Genomic DNA, 15,173 nt, shown 5'->3' on the forward strand with positions numbered 1-15,173 from the left:
TTACCTCCATCAAGGTTTAACGATCGAGAGCCGCAGCATCTCCCGGCGCGTATACGTGAGCCGGCCCCGGCGCGGCCGGGCACGTGTGTCCGTGCACGCGCGTGTAATGTAAGTATACACACGCGGAACGGGAAAAACGCTGTCGGCCGCGGCGATGCGTTTTCCTTTCCGCTCGCGACAAGCGGCCCAGCAGGGTGATCGGTCAGCCAGATCTGACAGGCCGCAAAAAGGCCTGCCTGTAAAAGGTTTCCAGCCCGTCCTATTACCTTTATTTTAATTTCCTTCGGAATAATTGGTGGCGATCCGATCGACCCGCGGCCGTCTGCAAAAATCCCCGTTCTTTTGTTCGCTCGACGGGCGCTCCTGGAAAATCGAGGCCTACACGCGACGCGAGCTAATGGCGCGGGGCTGGAGCTGTTCGGATGCGTGTGTCAAGTGAACATTTCGAGTTTGAGAGAAGGTTGGACATCCTTCGAGTAATAACTATCAATCCTTTGCAATCCGAGCTATTTTTAACCCCTCGGCTACTCTTGCCATTTTAAAAATTTGATTTCAACCGCTTTGAGTTACGTTCCATTAACACTAGTACCTGTCAAAATGACTGGTTTCAATTTTTTTGTTTAGGGCATAATAGAGTGCAAGTTATCCTTTGATCTGTATAGAAAGTTAATCAGCGAAGGAAGTCCTTTTCATTCGAATTCGACGAATCTCGAACAATTTACGAATACCTCGAGCAACATAGTTCATTTCACAGCTTCGACAAGAAGCTATTCGAAAAGGAAATGGCACCGCTCCGATTCGCGAGCACTTCCGCAAGCTTCGTCACGGTAGTTCAGATGCACCGTGTGTTTCTCTCGACTACCTGTTTCACGGCTAGACGCGACGCGCCTTGGAGAAAGAGAAAGGTAAAATAAAAATGCCGCTCTCCTATTTCCCTCTGATTACGACGAACGGTACCATTTGTAGTCGATGGTCGCGGCGGTTATAGCGCCGGCAGCTTGTTATCGAAAGTACACAGCTGCTCAAAATGGGCGCCGATGTGCCGGCTCGTTCCGCCGTGGACCGTTCCCATCCGCGCTGCTCCCATGATTTACGTTTCAATTCCCCCGGTAACCATAACTCCGCGGTCGCTTCTAGTTATTCCGCGCAAACCAGGCCGTGGTTTGTGGAAGCGTTAAGAGAGATAAGCGTTCCCGCCAAGGGTGTGTCCGGTTCGGCTCGTCTCGCCTCGTCTCCCTGGTTCGTTGGGACGGGAGAGATGATGATGGGGATTTAATTTTCGTCTGGGGGAATTCTAGAAGTCAGCCGCGATCAGGCGGCGCGCAATGGCCAGGCTAATGAGAGGCTGCGTTGCACGGCTCGAAGACGCCCGGTTATGACGTTCGCGTGTCGTAAACCGATTTCCGACTGTCCCTCTTTTGCCTTCTGGGCTAGTCCCGTTGAATGGGTTCAGTAACCCACATCGGCCGAGCGAACGTTCGACGGAACCCCTCCCAGCTGAACGAACCGTCCACGTCTTCGACCAATGAATGATGATTGAAAGACGACAGCGCAATTTCTATCACTTCATCGCTCTCGTCCTATCTACTTTCGCTACTGGAACTACGGCGCGATCATCTCGGTACCCCTATCCAGCTTCCGTGCGATCAGTCTTTCCCCAGCCTTCCGTGCATCGGTAATTCCGTGCATTCGTTAACCCGATCGCGGCAAAGCAGTTATTCACCACTAAATTCCCCTGCAAGCGAAACGGCCGGGATGCCTATCCCCTAATGCCCCGTTCCCCACTAAACGTCATGCATCAGTTCGCACTCTATCATTCAGAATCACAAGCGAATCACAAGTCTCGGTGCCGGGTACAACGGAGCACAATAATGATCCAGCTCTCGCGAGGGATTAATTCAGCCTGGGTACTTACTGGCCGGGTTTCACTTAATGCAAGACATCCTTTACGGCGACCCCGCGTCTCATCATCCAGGGGTCTATCCAGGTCCGCCCGCAAATCACGCGATAACGGTGCCCCGAGCGTTCGAAATTAATTTAACTCGCGACCGTCCCCGCCGTTCGGCCGCGGACTAGGCTAGAGCGTCGTTGGTGGTGGGTTTACGGGCCACCGTAAACGGGGATAATTTATCCTAGGCCGCGGCGCCCATTGATCTCTGAGTTATGCCGGGACGCTAAAGCGACGGGGCTCGTCCCGCGGGGGAGGGGCCGATTTCCAAGTGGCGGCGATCGATCGTCGATGCATTGCGGTGGTCAGGAACGGCCGATTGTGTCCCAGGAGAGGCGATGCCGGGAGAAAAGGAGAGCGCGGGACGAGAAGGAGGCGGCGCGCGGCGTCCTTGCCCGCAGCTCCGAACTGGTTATGTCAAACAGCCTCGGCCGGCGAGCAGCGTGCGCGCGCGCCGTGCCCTAACCTGCTTTCAGCCCTACCATCGCGCGACCCGGGACCCGCGGGGACCCGGCAGGGTGCCCCGCTCGCCTCTAAATGCCAGTTTTTTTCGGCCGGCCGATTTCCGGCTCCGCTATCCGGCCGTCCATCAACGCGTCGCATTACGTCCACCCCGATGTCCCGGGGACCACGGTTTTTGCCAAGGGCCCCGGCCTCCACCATCGGGGCACACCGTGTATGTGCACCGCGGATTGCCCTCGGGACACCGGTCATCGTTAATTAACCCCTTGCACCCTGGTTTCTTCCATAACCGTAGCGGGGTGGTTTTATCGCGAACTCGCTAGGAAAGGATTGACCCGCGCCTGCGTTCGCTCGGGAGGTTAACAATTAACGGGGGAGTAGAGGGTTAAGACTTTGGCGAATGTCTGCGTTTTGAGATCGGACTTTTCTGTTTGGAATACTAAGTTGCGAATAGAGGATTTAGTTACTAAGCAAAGGATGCATTGCTTCCTTTCTCTATTATTTAAGTATCCGGGATATAATTTGGTTTCGTCTGCTGAAGGTTTGCTTAATTTAACCCTTTGCACTCGAGGCGCCTCTAAGACACCAAATGACTTGACACGGCAAAACTGTAAACTTTGATATTTAATATTAAACTTTGAAAGAAAACAGTTCTCTTCCTCAATGCATGTGAGATTTTTTAATTCCATCTGAGAAAATGTTGTCTGTATCTTATTAGAAGATATTGAATATTTCCGGTGAAAGACTTCTGGGGTGCAAAGGGTTAAAGAGCCTTCGTTTACGAAAGGTTCGCTTCAACTTGAATTTCTTCCATATTGAAACTTCTATTGCTGAGTGTGGTTGTTGTTCTGACTATTCTAAACTTAGCTTGCCAATAATGAATTCTTATAGCGTAGATACGACTGTAGTCTTCCAAATGTTCGTCGCAACAGAAACATTTCCACGGAGATCATTCCGCCGTGTCTCTTATCGACCGCACACGAAAAATGAGAAACACGAATTTCCTATTCCAAAGGAGTCACAGCAGAAAGGACTAAACACTTGAAATGCTGTCGTGAAACGATTATGGGGGATATCCTCGTAGTATCCATCGGCTTAAGGGCGTGCTAATAGCGTTCGAGTATCGTCCATTACAAGGCGGACCAGGAAGGGAACGGCACAGTGAAAAGCTCGGGGAGGGATCGGTTGCATTCAGGTCCCTCGATCGGATCGAATAGGAGTCATTGTAGGGGGTATAGAAGGCGAACGAGCGAGCGAGCGTGCGAGCTAGCTCGATCCGCGGATCCTCTATAGGACTCGTTGCCACGGCTCGATTGCGGCGAATCAATGAATGGCGAAACGGCGAGAGAGCGTGTTGCGAGCGAGCGCGCCGCTTATTGCCCGAGCGTGCTGAATAATTTATTACACCTTGACCGTCGTGGCTGCAATACGTTACGATACGTTATTACGTGGCGCGGGGGGCACGGAGAAGGGCCGCGTAATTGGCCGTGTATCGCCGATGAATATTAGAAAATCCGTCGTCCGACGGCTCGCGGTTGTCGACGTTGTCGCTTACGGCGTCGCGCCGACGACGACGAGGACCGTTCGGCGCACACTTCGCCGCGGTCAATCGAAACGGCGGAAAAACCGGTCCTTATTAAGGGCCTTATTAAGTTCGAGGGCCGGTAATATGGTTAATTAGATGCTATAAACTTTGAACCCGCATTTGCATGAGCAACCATATCGCGGCATTAATCTGTTATTTATGCGCGACAAATAGGATAAACCGAGTCCCGCGGACCACGGCCGCTGTATCCCCTGCGCCGCTGTTCCACATAATTAGCGATACTAATTAATGGCTGTATCCGAGGTAATTATGCCGGACAAAACACGCCGGGGCCGGCGGGCCCCGGATACGCGAGCGCGTGGGTTGAACACCGGTACACACCGGGTTCGCGGTGTTTTGAATAACGAGGGCGTGAAACTCTCCTCCTCTCTCCTTCCCTCTCCCTCTCTCTTCTCCTTCTCTTTCGCCCGATCCTTTCAGCGAGTGCTCCGTGGATCGTGGCAGCGATCGGGTTCGATAAATCCGCGGTTCTTCGATTCGTTGCCCCTCGGCGGAGCGATATATTCCGACGGTCGGCTCTCGGAGTTTCGGAAGTCCTTGAACATACGAACGGAGAGTTCCAACTAGTTTTATTCTTGGATTTGAAAGTATAATGGAAGCCTGTTTCTCGTATCGCCAGTGGGAAATTTGTTCCTCGGACGAGCTTCCCACGTAACGAGTGCATCTAATAATTCCAGATTTGCTGTGTAGATTTCTGAAAATCTCCCGTAACACGTTTCCCCTCATTTCGCCGTGAGTCACCGTGGGTATCGAGTCTCATAGAGACTTCCAATCCTCGAGTAACAAACGACCGTTCCGGCGAACGTCCATTGTGCTCCGGCCGAAGGGATCCCGCCGAAAAGTCCCGTGCGCGTTTTAACTGCCCGCTTCGCGGCGCGAATAAATTCTTAAACAAGGGGACATATAAACACGGTGACGGCCGCTGCCAGTCGGGACGGGCACGCAGTTGCAAATCAAGCTATAAAATCGATGGTCCATCGATAAGTAACAATTACACGGACGTTTATCGGCGAGCGGTACACTCGCGGCCGCTGTGAGTTCAGTGTATCCGCGCGGGACGTTAGCGGGTATCGCGGTCGTCGGGACAATAAAACCCTCGCGGGCCCGTCTCGGATGGTCCCCGGGCCCCGGTCGCGCGCGTTCGCCGCTGTAAAAACCGCGAATTCTGCTCGGGGAATCGACTAACCTTTCCTACGCGATACACCGGGGCCACTCGGGCTTACTCTCGGCGAGCTGTGTAGATCGGGAACGATGTAAATCATTTTTGCGCATTTATGCGCTACAACATGGGAACAAATGGTACCGGCTGCCGGCGGGCGCCGTGTTTCCCTTTCGTTCGTGCGCGTATCCAGTGCGTTGCGCAATTATGTAAAGCCCCGGACAACTTTCTCATCTCTATCTACCCCGTGTCGTATGGTAATAACCATTGTAAATGGTAATTCCGCGGTGTCCGCGGACACGGAATTAACTTGGCTTTTTGCCTCCGCGCCGGTGACCGTCTTATCTCCTACAAGCTACCCGTAATCATAGTCCCCCGGGCACCATCAAACTTGGATCCGGGTTTTGCGGCTTTCGACGGCTACCGAGCTCTCGGCGAGCTCTTCGACGCGCCGGTGTAGTTTCCATGTCGTTTCGGAGACATCGCTCCGTTCGCTGCTATTTATACGGTGTGTTCCGAGCGGCTGGAGCTAACTGTATTTGGAAAACGTATGTAGCGAGGCTACTTGATGTCTGCGGCGCAACGAGTGGAAGATTAATGGAGTTGCGCAATTTTTCACGACATTGCCGCGTTGTGTTCCTTAGGAGAGTTGATCGGGATTGTAATTGTCATTGCTACTGGAGTATTTAGGAACAATATCTAGCACTCAGATGGTTCTGTAATCTATCAGCAACTGCAACTAACTTTTATAGTATCCCTAGCGAAAATGAGAAATGCTATAACATTTCTTCTTTTATTTTCCTTCTACAAAATTCGGATGTGTGGAAAATCGGATAATTTTAGGCTAGTTTCTTTAAGATTTATTAAAATATTTATACAGAGTTCAAAGGGTTAAAGAGCTGTTGAACAGCAGATAGCGTTGAAGTTTGAAGTATCCTAATTTTTCGTGAAAGGTCCCCACAAATTCAGAATTACAAGTGTCTTACCGGGAGGATCTTAAATTGAGAACGAGCAGCGTGGAACATCGTTAAACGCAAGTAGTATTCCGTTCGCGACTCGATACCGATCGCGCGAGGCAGAAGCAGCGGCGATAGTGTGCATTCCTGGCGTGTTTCCGATCCCTGGCGACGGAAACGCGTTGGGCGGCCGCGGAGAGAATAGAAAAGAAACGGTAATGCTGACGGATAACCGGCCGACGCGGGCTTGTTCCGATCAGAATTTCAGATGACCGGTCCCCGACTCGCATTCGTCCAGAATTCCGGGCTCAGACAAATCGTCGTCGAATCTGTTTCGTCCCGGGCCACCACACGCTCGACATAGATTTATCGCCGAGATAGACACGCTTCGGTGACGGATCGGGGGCCGATAATCTCGGCTTATCGTTCGCTAATGAAGCGTACGGATCCGGCCCGTAAAATACTGTATCGTGCACAGTTACAAGAACGAACGCGTGTCCCGCTATCTGTTTAGCGGCCTAATGAGACCGGAAAACTTGTACCGCTGAGTCGCGCACAATGGAAATGAACGATAGGATTACCCGGGATGAAAAATGGCCGCAGATAAATGATAAAGAGGATCCGGTTCCATTCGGAGTAATGAAGAGGTTTTACGATCCCGCTTCTCCGAATGGAAAGAAAGCTAGAGATTTGAATTAGACCCGAGGAAAAAAGCCCGCGGAGGAAGATGGCGGCTCCGCCATTTCTTTCCTAGTTTCGTTCGCCTCCTGCCCCGCTGGCTAAAAGAAGTAGGAGGAGGCACTTAATGTATCGTTTTATAATTCTAGCAGGCGAAACTCATTAAGAATCGAGTTACCCCCTTTTCCTGACGTTTCATTGTTCCAATAACTCCTCCCCTATATCCTTTCCAATTTTTTCCCCGATTAATTGCTCTTAAACGGAGTAATATTCATATCCGCGTCGTGTTAGATTACCAGAAATAATTACTCGCCACGTTCCAACCTCTCGCACTTTTCTATCTCGAATTCTTTCGCGCGTACCGCAGTCGCTATGGAAACCGTTCGTGTTAACCCCATTCGCTCGGATCTCTTCGCATTTTCCACAAATTACAGAGGGAAAGTTCGGAACTGCATCGAAATATTTCCCATGTTACAACGAAAACCATCGATAACTACAAACTCGATGTCCAATCGTATCCAACAGAGGTATATACGCAGGCAGTTAAATCCACGTCGAAAATAGTTTCACACGGCGAACCCTCCTCGAAAATCCCCATAAATCATCTCGTTCGCGAAGCACGCAATCCCTCCAAGTCTCTCCGTAGCAGAAAAACAGAAAAATCCGCTTGATCGTTGTCGCGATGTTCACCGTGGGGGACAAGAACCGATTTTCCCGTGGCGAGTTTCTTGCGGGCCGCGCTCGCGCGCTCGTCCCCCTTGTAAAACAAGACTGTAAAGCGGCGGAGTCGTTCGTGGTCTCGCGCGCGGGAGAGCTTGTGATTTCGCGGGGGCAATTTCGAATCGGTGATCGTCGCTGACAGGCCCCGGAGCCGTTTCAGCGAGCAGGAGGCGCGGGACGGTGTCGGCCGGGTCCCGGGACAGCCAACTGGCGCGCGCTGCAGCGAGAACGGTCGAGGGGGGAAGGAGGATCACCTGTCGTTACCTATTAGTCAAGGGGAGCTTGTAATTATTAGCGGGACGACTGGTAGCCATTAGTGTTAAGGAAATATCCCGGCCGACACTCGGCGCGTTGCGCCTCGAGCGTGAGCCGCGCGAGCGAGCGAGCGAGCGAGGATCCCTCAAAGATGGCTCCTCACAGGAGGCAGCTATGTCCGGGGCTGAATTTTGATATCCGACCGCGTAATTATCGGGCGACCCGGGGATAACTGGCCGCCATATTATAAACAAGCCGGGCATTAGGAATTGTAATTTATTGCGGCATCGTAATGGCGTGTTACCGATCGGGCTCCCGTTAACGAGCTCTCTCCTCTCCTCGCGTCGTCCCCCACGGTCCATCCTCTTTCTTTCCCTCGCGCCCGCGCCCGCGTGCGCGCACTCGGCCCCGCGCTTTTTCCCTTTTTGCTTTTCACTTATATTAAGTTTCAATTAACTCCGGCGGCGCCGTGAAAAATGTAATGGCGGTCTGACCCGCGCTGATCTGTTCGCAGGCAGACGTTCAGCGACGAACTAGAGGAGGATGTTCGCCAGACTCTGCAGACAGGCTCCGAACGGTGAGCGATGGTTTTCTACTTTCCTCCTCCTTTTGTATTTGTTCTACCGGCAGTTGCAGCGGCCGATCGAGAGACGGTCTTATCATTGAAGAATTATTAATAGTTTCGCTCGAACGAGTTAGTCGGTTCTCGTGCATCGGAGAATTTCGCGCGGACCGAGCTAAGATGAAACAAGGGAGGATATAGCTGGTTTCTGGGACGCAGGTCTGAAAGCGAGTGTTCTGTTCGTCGAACTGCCTTGGGACTTCTTAATTATACTTATGCGACCTTCGGAAGGGTTTCTCTGTCCGATCCGTGAGAAAAACCCGGCGATCCCTGAATCTTATCTGGGCCGTGGTCGGTTTCGTCGGTAATTAATACGAAGGAGAGCCCGGTGTCTCGGTGGCCCGTCGCCGTGGACCTAGTCAAAGACAATGGGGGGGCTCGTACGATATATCACTGCCTCCTGCGCGCACCCCTCTCGTAAGTTGGCTGCGGCGGCGTGGTCCTTAGCGTGGAGGCGCGGCAGGAGACGATCCGCCGTGATTTACGGTCGGGGCCGGCTACCGATTGTCGAGTTTCCCGACTTATAATAAATAGAAACGGGCCCGGTCGCGCGCGGCAGCGTGTCTGCGCTCCGTTTACGGCGGCGAGCGATGACGACACCGCGACCCCGGACGATGACGATACCCCTAAATGGCAGCCGGTTCTTTGAGCCGCCCGGCGACGGTCCGGTTTTTCAATAATTTCTTTCGACCGGCCGATCCCCGATGGTTCTCCGCGTGAGCGATGGAACTCGGCCGTTTCCGCGCGCAGCCTCTTCCATCGGGAAAGGTCAACGACGGGGGACCGGGAATAGCCGGGGATCCGGCTAGAAAAGCCCACCGACGGACTCGAGTTACACAGCGTCGGATGCCCGGCACTTCCGGGTTTGCGGCTGAAAGAGAGGAGTCCGTGGGCTCTTTGGGTAGTAGCTATGAACAGCTTGTTGAACACGCCTTAACCCCGGCGACCTTGGCTTCGCGGCCCGGCCGGCCGGGCCAGACTACGCCGGTTATTAATACGAATGAAGAGGAATCTGCATAAGGCATCCCACCGGCCAGCAGCGCCAAAGACGACGTGCACCATCCTCATGAATCTAAACGACCGGCGGGAACTCTGCGCTTGACTGATTTGACGTGGCCGCGGCTCGTGTCTTCCTTATTCTTCTTCGTCCCGTTCTTCTTCGTCGTCTTCTTCTTCTTCTTCTTCTTCTCCTCCTTCTTCTTCTTCTGCTGCTTCGTGCTCGAGGAATGCTGTTTCCTGGTCCGGCTGCGGATACTCCTGTGCGCGAGCCGTCGCTGGCCCGAGGAAACGCTGCGGCTGGCTGATTACGGATTAGAGGATCGCTGACTAGAGGTGTGACTGGTGAAAGATAATGCGCCTGGGGAGGGGCCGGAGAGCGATGATGATTGATAGGGGACAATGATGAGTGTCCTCGGGACGTTGTAAAGTTGGAAGCCAACGATTCTCCCCTTACGCGATATTAACGCTCGATAAAAGTCGCCGGAGCGAAAAAGACGGAGAGCGAGCTGATGATGACTGCCAGCACCATCTTGGGTAGCACGACAAATTCACTTAACCCAACACCTGGGAATTACAGACACAGAAGTAATCTCGAGATTGCCGGTGCCCATCGAGGCAACGGCATTTAAGCGGGACATCCTCTTTTTATCCGATCCCCTCGCTAGCTCAGCTGGCCATCCGTGGGACACTCGGTGCCAGATAATGGAGCGGACGCGGACCTCTCGGACGTCTCTGTCTCTCGAGGTACACGGGAGCTGGACAAAAGCAAAAAGCCGAACGGAACAACGAAAAGAGAGGAGTGCCCCGGACTGCACGTAATACCGGGGGCCCATCAGGTGCGGCAGAGATTACACGAAGCGTCGATAAGCTGAGACACTTTCGCGGCCGCTGAGGGATGATCGCCGGCGGCGTCCGCGGGGAGACAGCGCAAAGATGGAAATGAGACATTAAAAGACGGCACGCACACGCGAGCACGCGCGGTCCCCCGACATCACGGGCCCGGTAATGGAGTTATTATACGCCGATAGACGAAGACACGAGGAGCAGGGACGGTCGTCGCGCGGGGACACGGGGCCGGAACGCGTCGGCGGCGGGGAGGCGGCCGAGGAACGAAGAGAAAAGTGGCATTCCTACGAAACGCCGAAGCCCCGATAGTCAGAACCGTGAACATTAATAGCTGGCCGGCCTATCCCGGGTTGAAATGGCTTCGTTAATGGACCCAGGATCAGCTAGGAGCTGGCCCTCGGTCGTTGCCTCGGCTGTTAGCGCGAACGCGCTCGCGCGAGGGGCCCGACGGTCACCGTTCCACGGGATCCCGAGAGACGCCGCCGCCGCGGCGACGCTCCTGTACCCGCATTAGAAACGGTACTACCCGCCGCGTAATGCTATACATAGCCTACGCGCCGGACCCACTTTCTGCGCACACTTCCTCGGGATTCATTACGGCCAACCGGAGAATTGAGTTTTACGAGGGGTTGCATCGCCGGTCGGTTCGCTCGGTCCGTCGTTAGCCGCTATCAATCGGACCTTCGCCCTTGAATGGGATCAGTTCCTGATTCCTCCACCGCCGGCTACTATCTTCGGATCATCTGGGTCGTCTAGAAGCTTCGAGCGCGCACGCTGCGGTTTAGAGCAGCGGGGATTAGTTGCTCCCGATTCGTCGCCGTGGGCGGTTAATCTCTGGCCCCGCCTATAAATCCGAGGATGCGAGGAGATTCAACGTTATTGCCCGGGGAATCGAACAATATCAGCGGGTTAACGTCGTGCGTGTTGCGCCCCGGTATCCCTCGCGAGGATTAATTAAGGGATACCGGGAGAAAAAGGTGCTCGCGACTCGTAAAGCCTGATTTGAAAAATCAAGTAGATCCGACTGGTATCAGAGCGGTTCGGAAGCCTCCGACGCGCATGCGTCGGGCAGAGAGGTGGGGGACGAACAGGTGCGCGTAATTCGTCGCGGTGGGCGGGGCTAGCGTTCGCCACGCCCACGGACCCGTATACCAGGTGACTCGAGACAATCGCGGGGAAGATTCGGTCACCGTGGAAAGCGGACAAACCTGTTTCGCCCCGAGACCGCAACGGATTACGGTCCACGGGTGATGAAACGTAAATTGCTCGCCTCGAGTGTAATGTTTTTCCGGAAAAATACGCCCGGCATTCGAATAAACACCGTTGAATCCGTCGGACGACGCGGAAGGCGATTCCGACCGGGGAATTTCGCTTGCCGCCGGTAAGATATTCGCCGTCGGTACCACCGGTCGCGGCGCGGGGGGAAGAGATTCACGGGCTGTTAAGAAGCGCGGTCGCGCGTTCTCGTTGGCTGGCAGTTCTTCTATTAAGGCAGGTCGCGGAGCCGCTGTAAATCAAGGGACTCGGGGCGTAAAAGTCGGCCGGAGTTATTGCGCCACCGGTGTGTGTGCCCGATGCGCGAGCCGGCCGTCCGTCCGTTTACCCCGGCGTTTTATTTCATAACTAGCTGGTCCGCCAAAGATCGGCGGCCCTCGGAATATAAAGAAGTGAAAGGAGAGACGTTCACTTGTCGCGACCGCGGTTCTTCATCATTTTCTTCCCCGTAACCCCCACGCGATTGTCTTCGCGTCGATCGTGCTAATTTATACGTCGGATAGCGCGCGCGCGCAACCGATACGATCGGGACGAACGAGCGGTCGGGTCCAACGGGGTTCGCGGTGATCGGGAATAGAGAGAGGACCGAGCACGAAGAAAACCTGTTGCTGTTTTTGTTTATTCTTTGATTTAATTGATAATTGAACCGGGGAAACTTGTACGCCGACAGCCCGCGAGGCTCTTTGAAATTATTAACAGGAGAAGTTAATGTAATTCAATGTTCGTTTAATACGGATGTTAATCGGGTCGAGAAACTTGTTTCTCGTTATTCTCCTGGTGTGTAATTGGTGGGGATCTTATGCAATGAGTATGAGAATCTTTCGAGAAATATTAAATGCAAATTGCAGACAATGAGATCGTCGCAGAGGAAGAGGTTTCACCCGCTTTGAATTCGCCCGTAGGAATTTGTATTTGCAATGTTCTACAGTTTATGTCGTATGGAATAAAATCACCATGAAGATAATTAAGTGTAATGAGTAATCCTCGCGGTGGATTTTCGTTAAGGGAATCAGCGGGTGAAATGGAACTGATTTATCGCCGTGTTTTCTGCAAATTATAGGAGATCGTGAATCAAATGACCCGTTTATAGGCGCTCGCGTCTAATAGAATCTAATTACCGATTGAATTAAAGGTCTGATTACACCGTGCAACACGTATTCGATTTTTATCGCTTAACCGGAACTGCAAACTTTCAACTTGATAAGTGACTTTAACAGCGGAACTTCTAATTTAATGGTAATCGTTACGCACTGTTCGTACTTCATTATTTTCTAAGCTTTCCCAAACAAACTCGTTTCAATTATAATTACTATTATAGTCTACTTATGCTCTCCAATAAACGGTGTGAAACGAACAGAACGATTTCAAACATGAAAATTTCAGAACATCGAAGAACCGCTTGTTGAGCGTTGAAGATGAAAAATAGCATAAAAATATTAAATTAATAGAATATTATGAAATTAATAGACTTATGAATAAACATTGTTTAAGTTCCTCGGAAACTTAGATACCAATAGGATCTATCCAAAAATTTCACGGATTATTCCGCATTGAAGCACACGGTTCGAGACTAACCGTTGACATAATGGAAACGAGACATTAAAAAATTGATATCGGTTATTTGCGTCGCATCTCCGATAACCGCTCGATAAAACAAGTATAAGGAGAGGCAATTCGGATTTCGAGGCAGGAGAGTTCGCGTGCCGAGGTCATGGCCCGGCCAAGAGGCGTGGGAAAGGGACGGTCCACGGGATTTTAAAGCCTCGAATTAATTCCTTTTTGTTTCGTCCCGCAAAAAAAGATCGCGGACGTACAAATTGCCGTGGCTCCGAATGCCGAGAGAGAGCTCGTCTTCGGTTACGAGTTCCTTTAAAGAGACCTTTTCGGTCACCCGTTATGTGCCGCTTCGGGCCTCGGCTTTACGGCCGTGCGTTTCCTTCGAATTGGGGGCGAAAATACTCGTCTTCATCGCGTCTGCACTCTCGAGACAACATTATACCGGTCGTTCTCGAAAGAAAGAAAATAGTCTGTTCACAACTGGGTTAACGAAGACAGATGGAACTTCGGTTTTTAACACTTTAGAGAAAATTAAGAGAAACTTCAGACTCTACTCGCGTCTCCGACTTTTCGAATCTATTCTTGGCAATTCTAGAAGGAACATCAATTAATCAAATCTCAGCTAACTCTATTTCAAAAATTAATTCCATTAAAACCTCCAATCTCCCATACGTCATTTTCAACGCTCTACATTATCTTCAAAGCAAACAAAACATCAAACCTTCACCTGAAGCAACCGATTCCTATACAAACCACAAAGTGCATACCAAAATCTCGATTAACATGTTGAGCATCAGCAAGCCAATGTAGATACTCCAACAGTAAAAAGAAGTAGCCTGAAAATGTAGATGTTATTAATCTCAGTGTGAAACGAGCGAACAAGTTTCTCTTTGAACGTCTCCGGAAACCGATAGCCTCCGAAATATCGGCCAACCGAATTCGCAGGGTCGGCCATGTCCGAGGGGACTGTGGAACGGAGAAATTCCAGCTGTTACCTGAAACGCGGAATTCAAGGCGTCCGGCATTTATCCGGCGGTGTTTGCGGGTTTCGGCCCGAAAGTTCGACGATATTATCGGCCGAATAAACGATTCCGTGAAAGTAAGCCGCGTTCCTCGCGCCGTGGAGAGGGTGGGCCGGCTCTCTGGCGGCCGTATATTAAACGATTAATTTATTTTCGGGCCGCGGCTCGCTCGCGGACAGGCTCAATTGTGCTTCTTTGTCCATAAACGTCGGCCGTGGCCGCTTCCAGCGTCCGCAGCCGCAGCAGAAACCGTGGGGCAACGTCATAATTTCCGGTGCCCCGGCTACCCACACGATGAAGCCATTAATTGGTACATTAATTCCGAACTGCGGAACGCCGGTTCGGTACCTGCGACGCGTCGCGACGGCGGAATTAAGTGTCGGGGCTCCTATCGCCGCGATTAAGGGGACAATGTCTCCCTTAACGAAGCATGTTAATTAAAAATATTGGGTGTTCCGCCGCCGTCGCCGCGGCGAAACGCGTCCTCCCGGTTTTCGTCGGATCGCCACTCTTTTTCTTCTTCCTCGTTCCCCTTTTCTTTTTTTTTCTCTCCTTTTCGTCTTTCCGAGATCCTCGCGAACCGATCCTCTCGGCTGTATCAGATCGCGGCGCATTTGAGGGAAGATTGATAAGAGCTCGATGTTGCGAGGAATGTTCTTCTTTTTCGTCCGTGGCCGCGTGTGGGACTGTCGGAGTACGTTTTCTTGTTGCTGATCTCCTTACCGGGAGCATGTGAATTCTTTTTACTGCGCTCTTATGGAGTATAACGATCTGGAATCGACTGTGCTCACTTGAAGCGATTCGCAGGGATTTGTTCAAGTTTCCCAATCGCGATTGTGCTTTCGATCTCCTTGCATTTCCCAATTTTTATCAGAACTTCGTTTCCTCAACGATAATTCGCATTTTCACAAGAGTACATCCGATGAAATTTCAATGGGCCAGTGTTACAAACAAAAAGAATAGTTTATCATACAAAATTGCATATCGTTTTTCAATAAACATTACCACAGTGATTTTACACGAAAACTTTCACCAAGAACCATGGAGCAAAGGTACAGAAACAAATCG

The 15,173-nt window shown here is 51.8% G+C and overlaps 1 protein-coding gene across 4 annotated transcripts in view; it reads left to right on the plus strand.

The window, feature by feature from the left end:
• LOC116432172 (uncharacterized) overlaps window positions 1-15,173 on the plus strand; it is a 94,490-nt gene that overhangs the window by 31,432 nt on the left and 47,885 nt on the right. For 2 of the 4 annotated variants that reach the window (XM_031988657.2, XM_076372355.1), the window contains exon 2: window positions 8,299-8,361. The exons of the other annotated variants lie outside the window; for them this stretch is intronic. In XM_031988657.2, the coding sequence (XP_031844517.1) occupies window positions 8,328-8,361 (34 nt within the window). In that variant the 5' untranslated portion in view covers window positions 8,299-8,327. The remainder of the gene's footprint in view (window positions 1-8,298; window positions 8,362-15,173) is intronic. 4 annotated transcript variants of the gene reach the window in all.

This window comes from Nomia melanderi, chromosome 11, assembly GCF_051020985.1.
Source record: "Nomia melanderi isolate GNS246 chromosome 11, iyNomMela1, whole genome shotgun sequence".
In the NCBI taxonomy this organism is placed as follows: Eukaryota; Metazoa; Arthropoda; class Insecta; order Hymenoptera; family Halictidae; genus Nomia; species Nomia melanderi.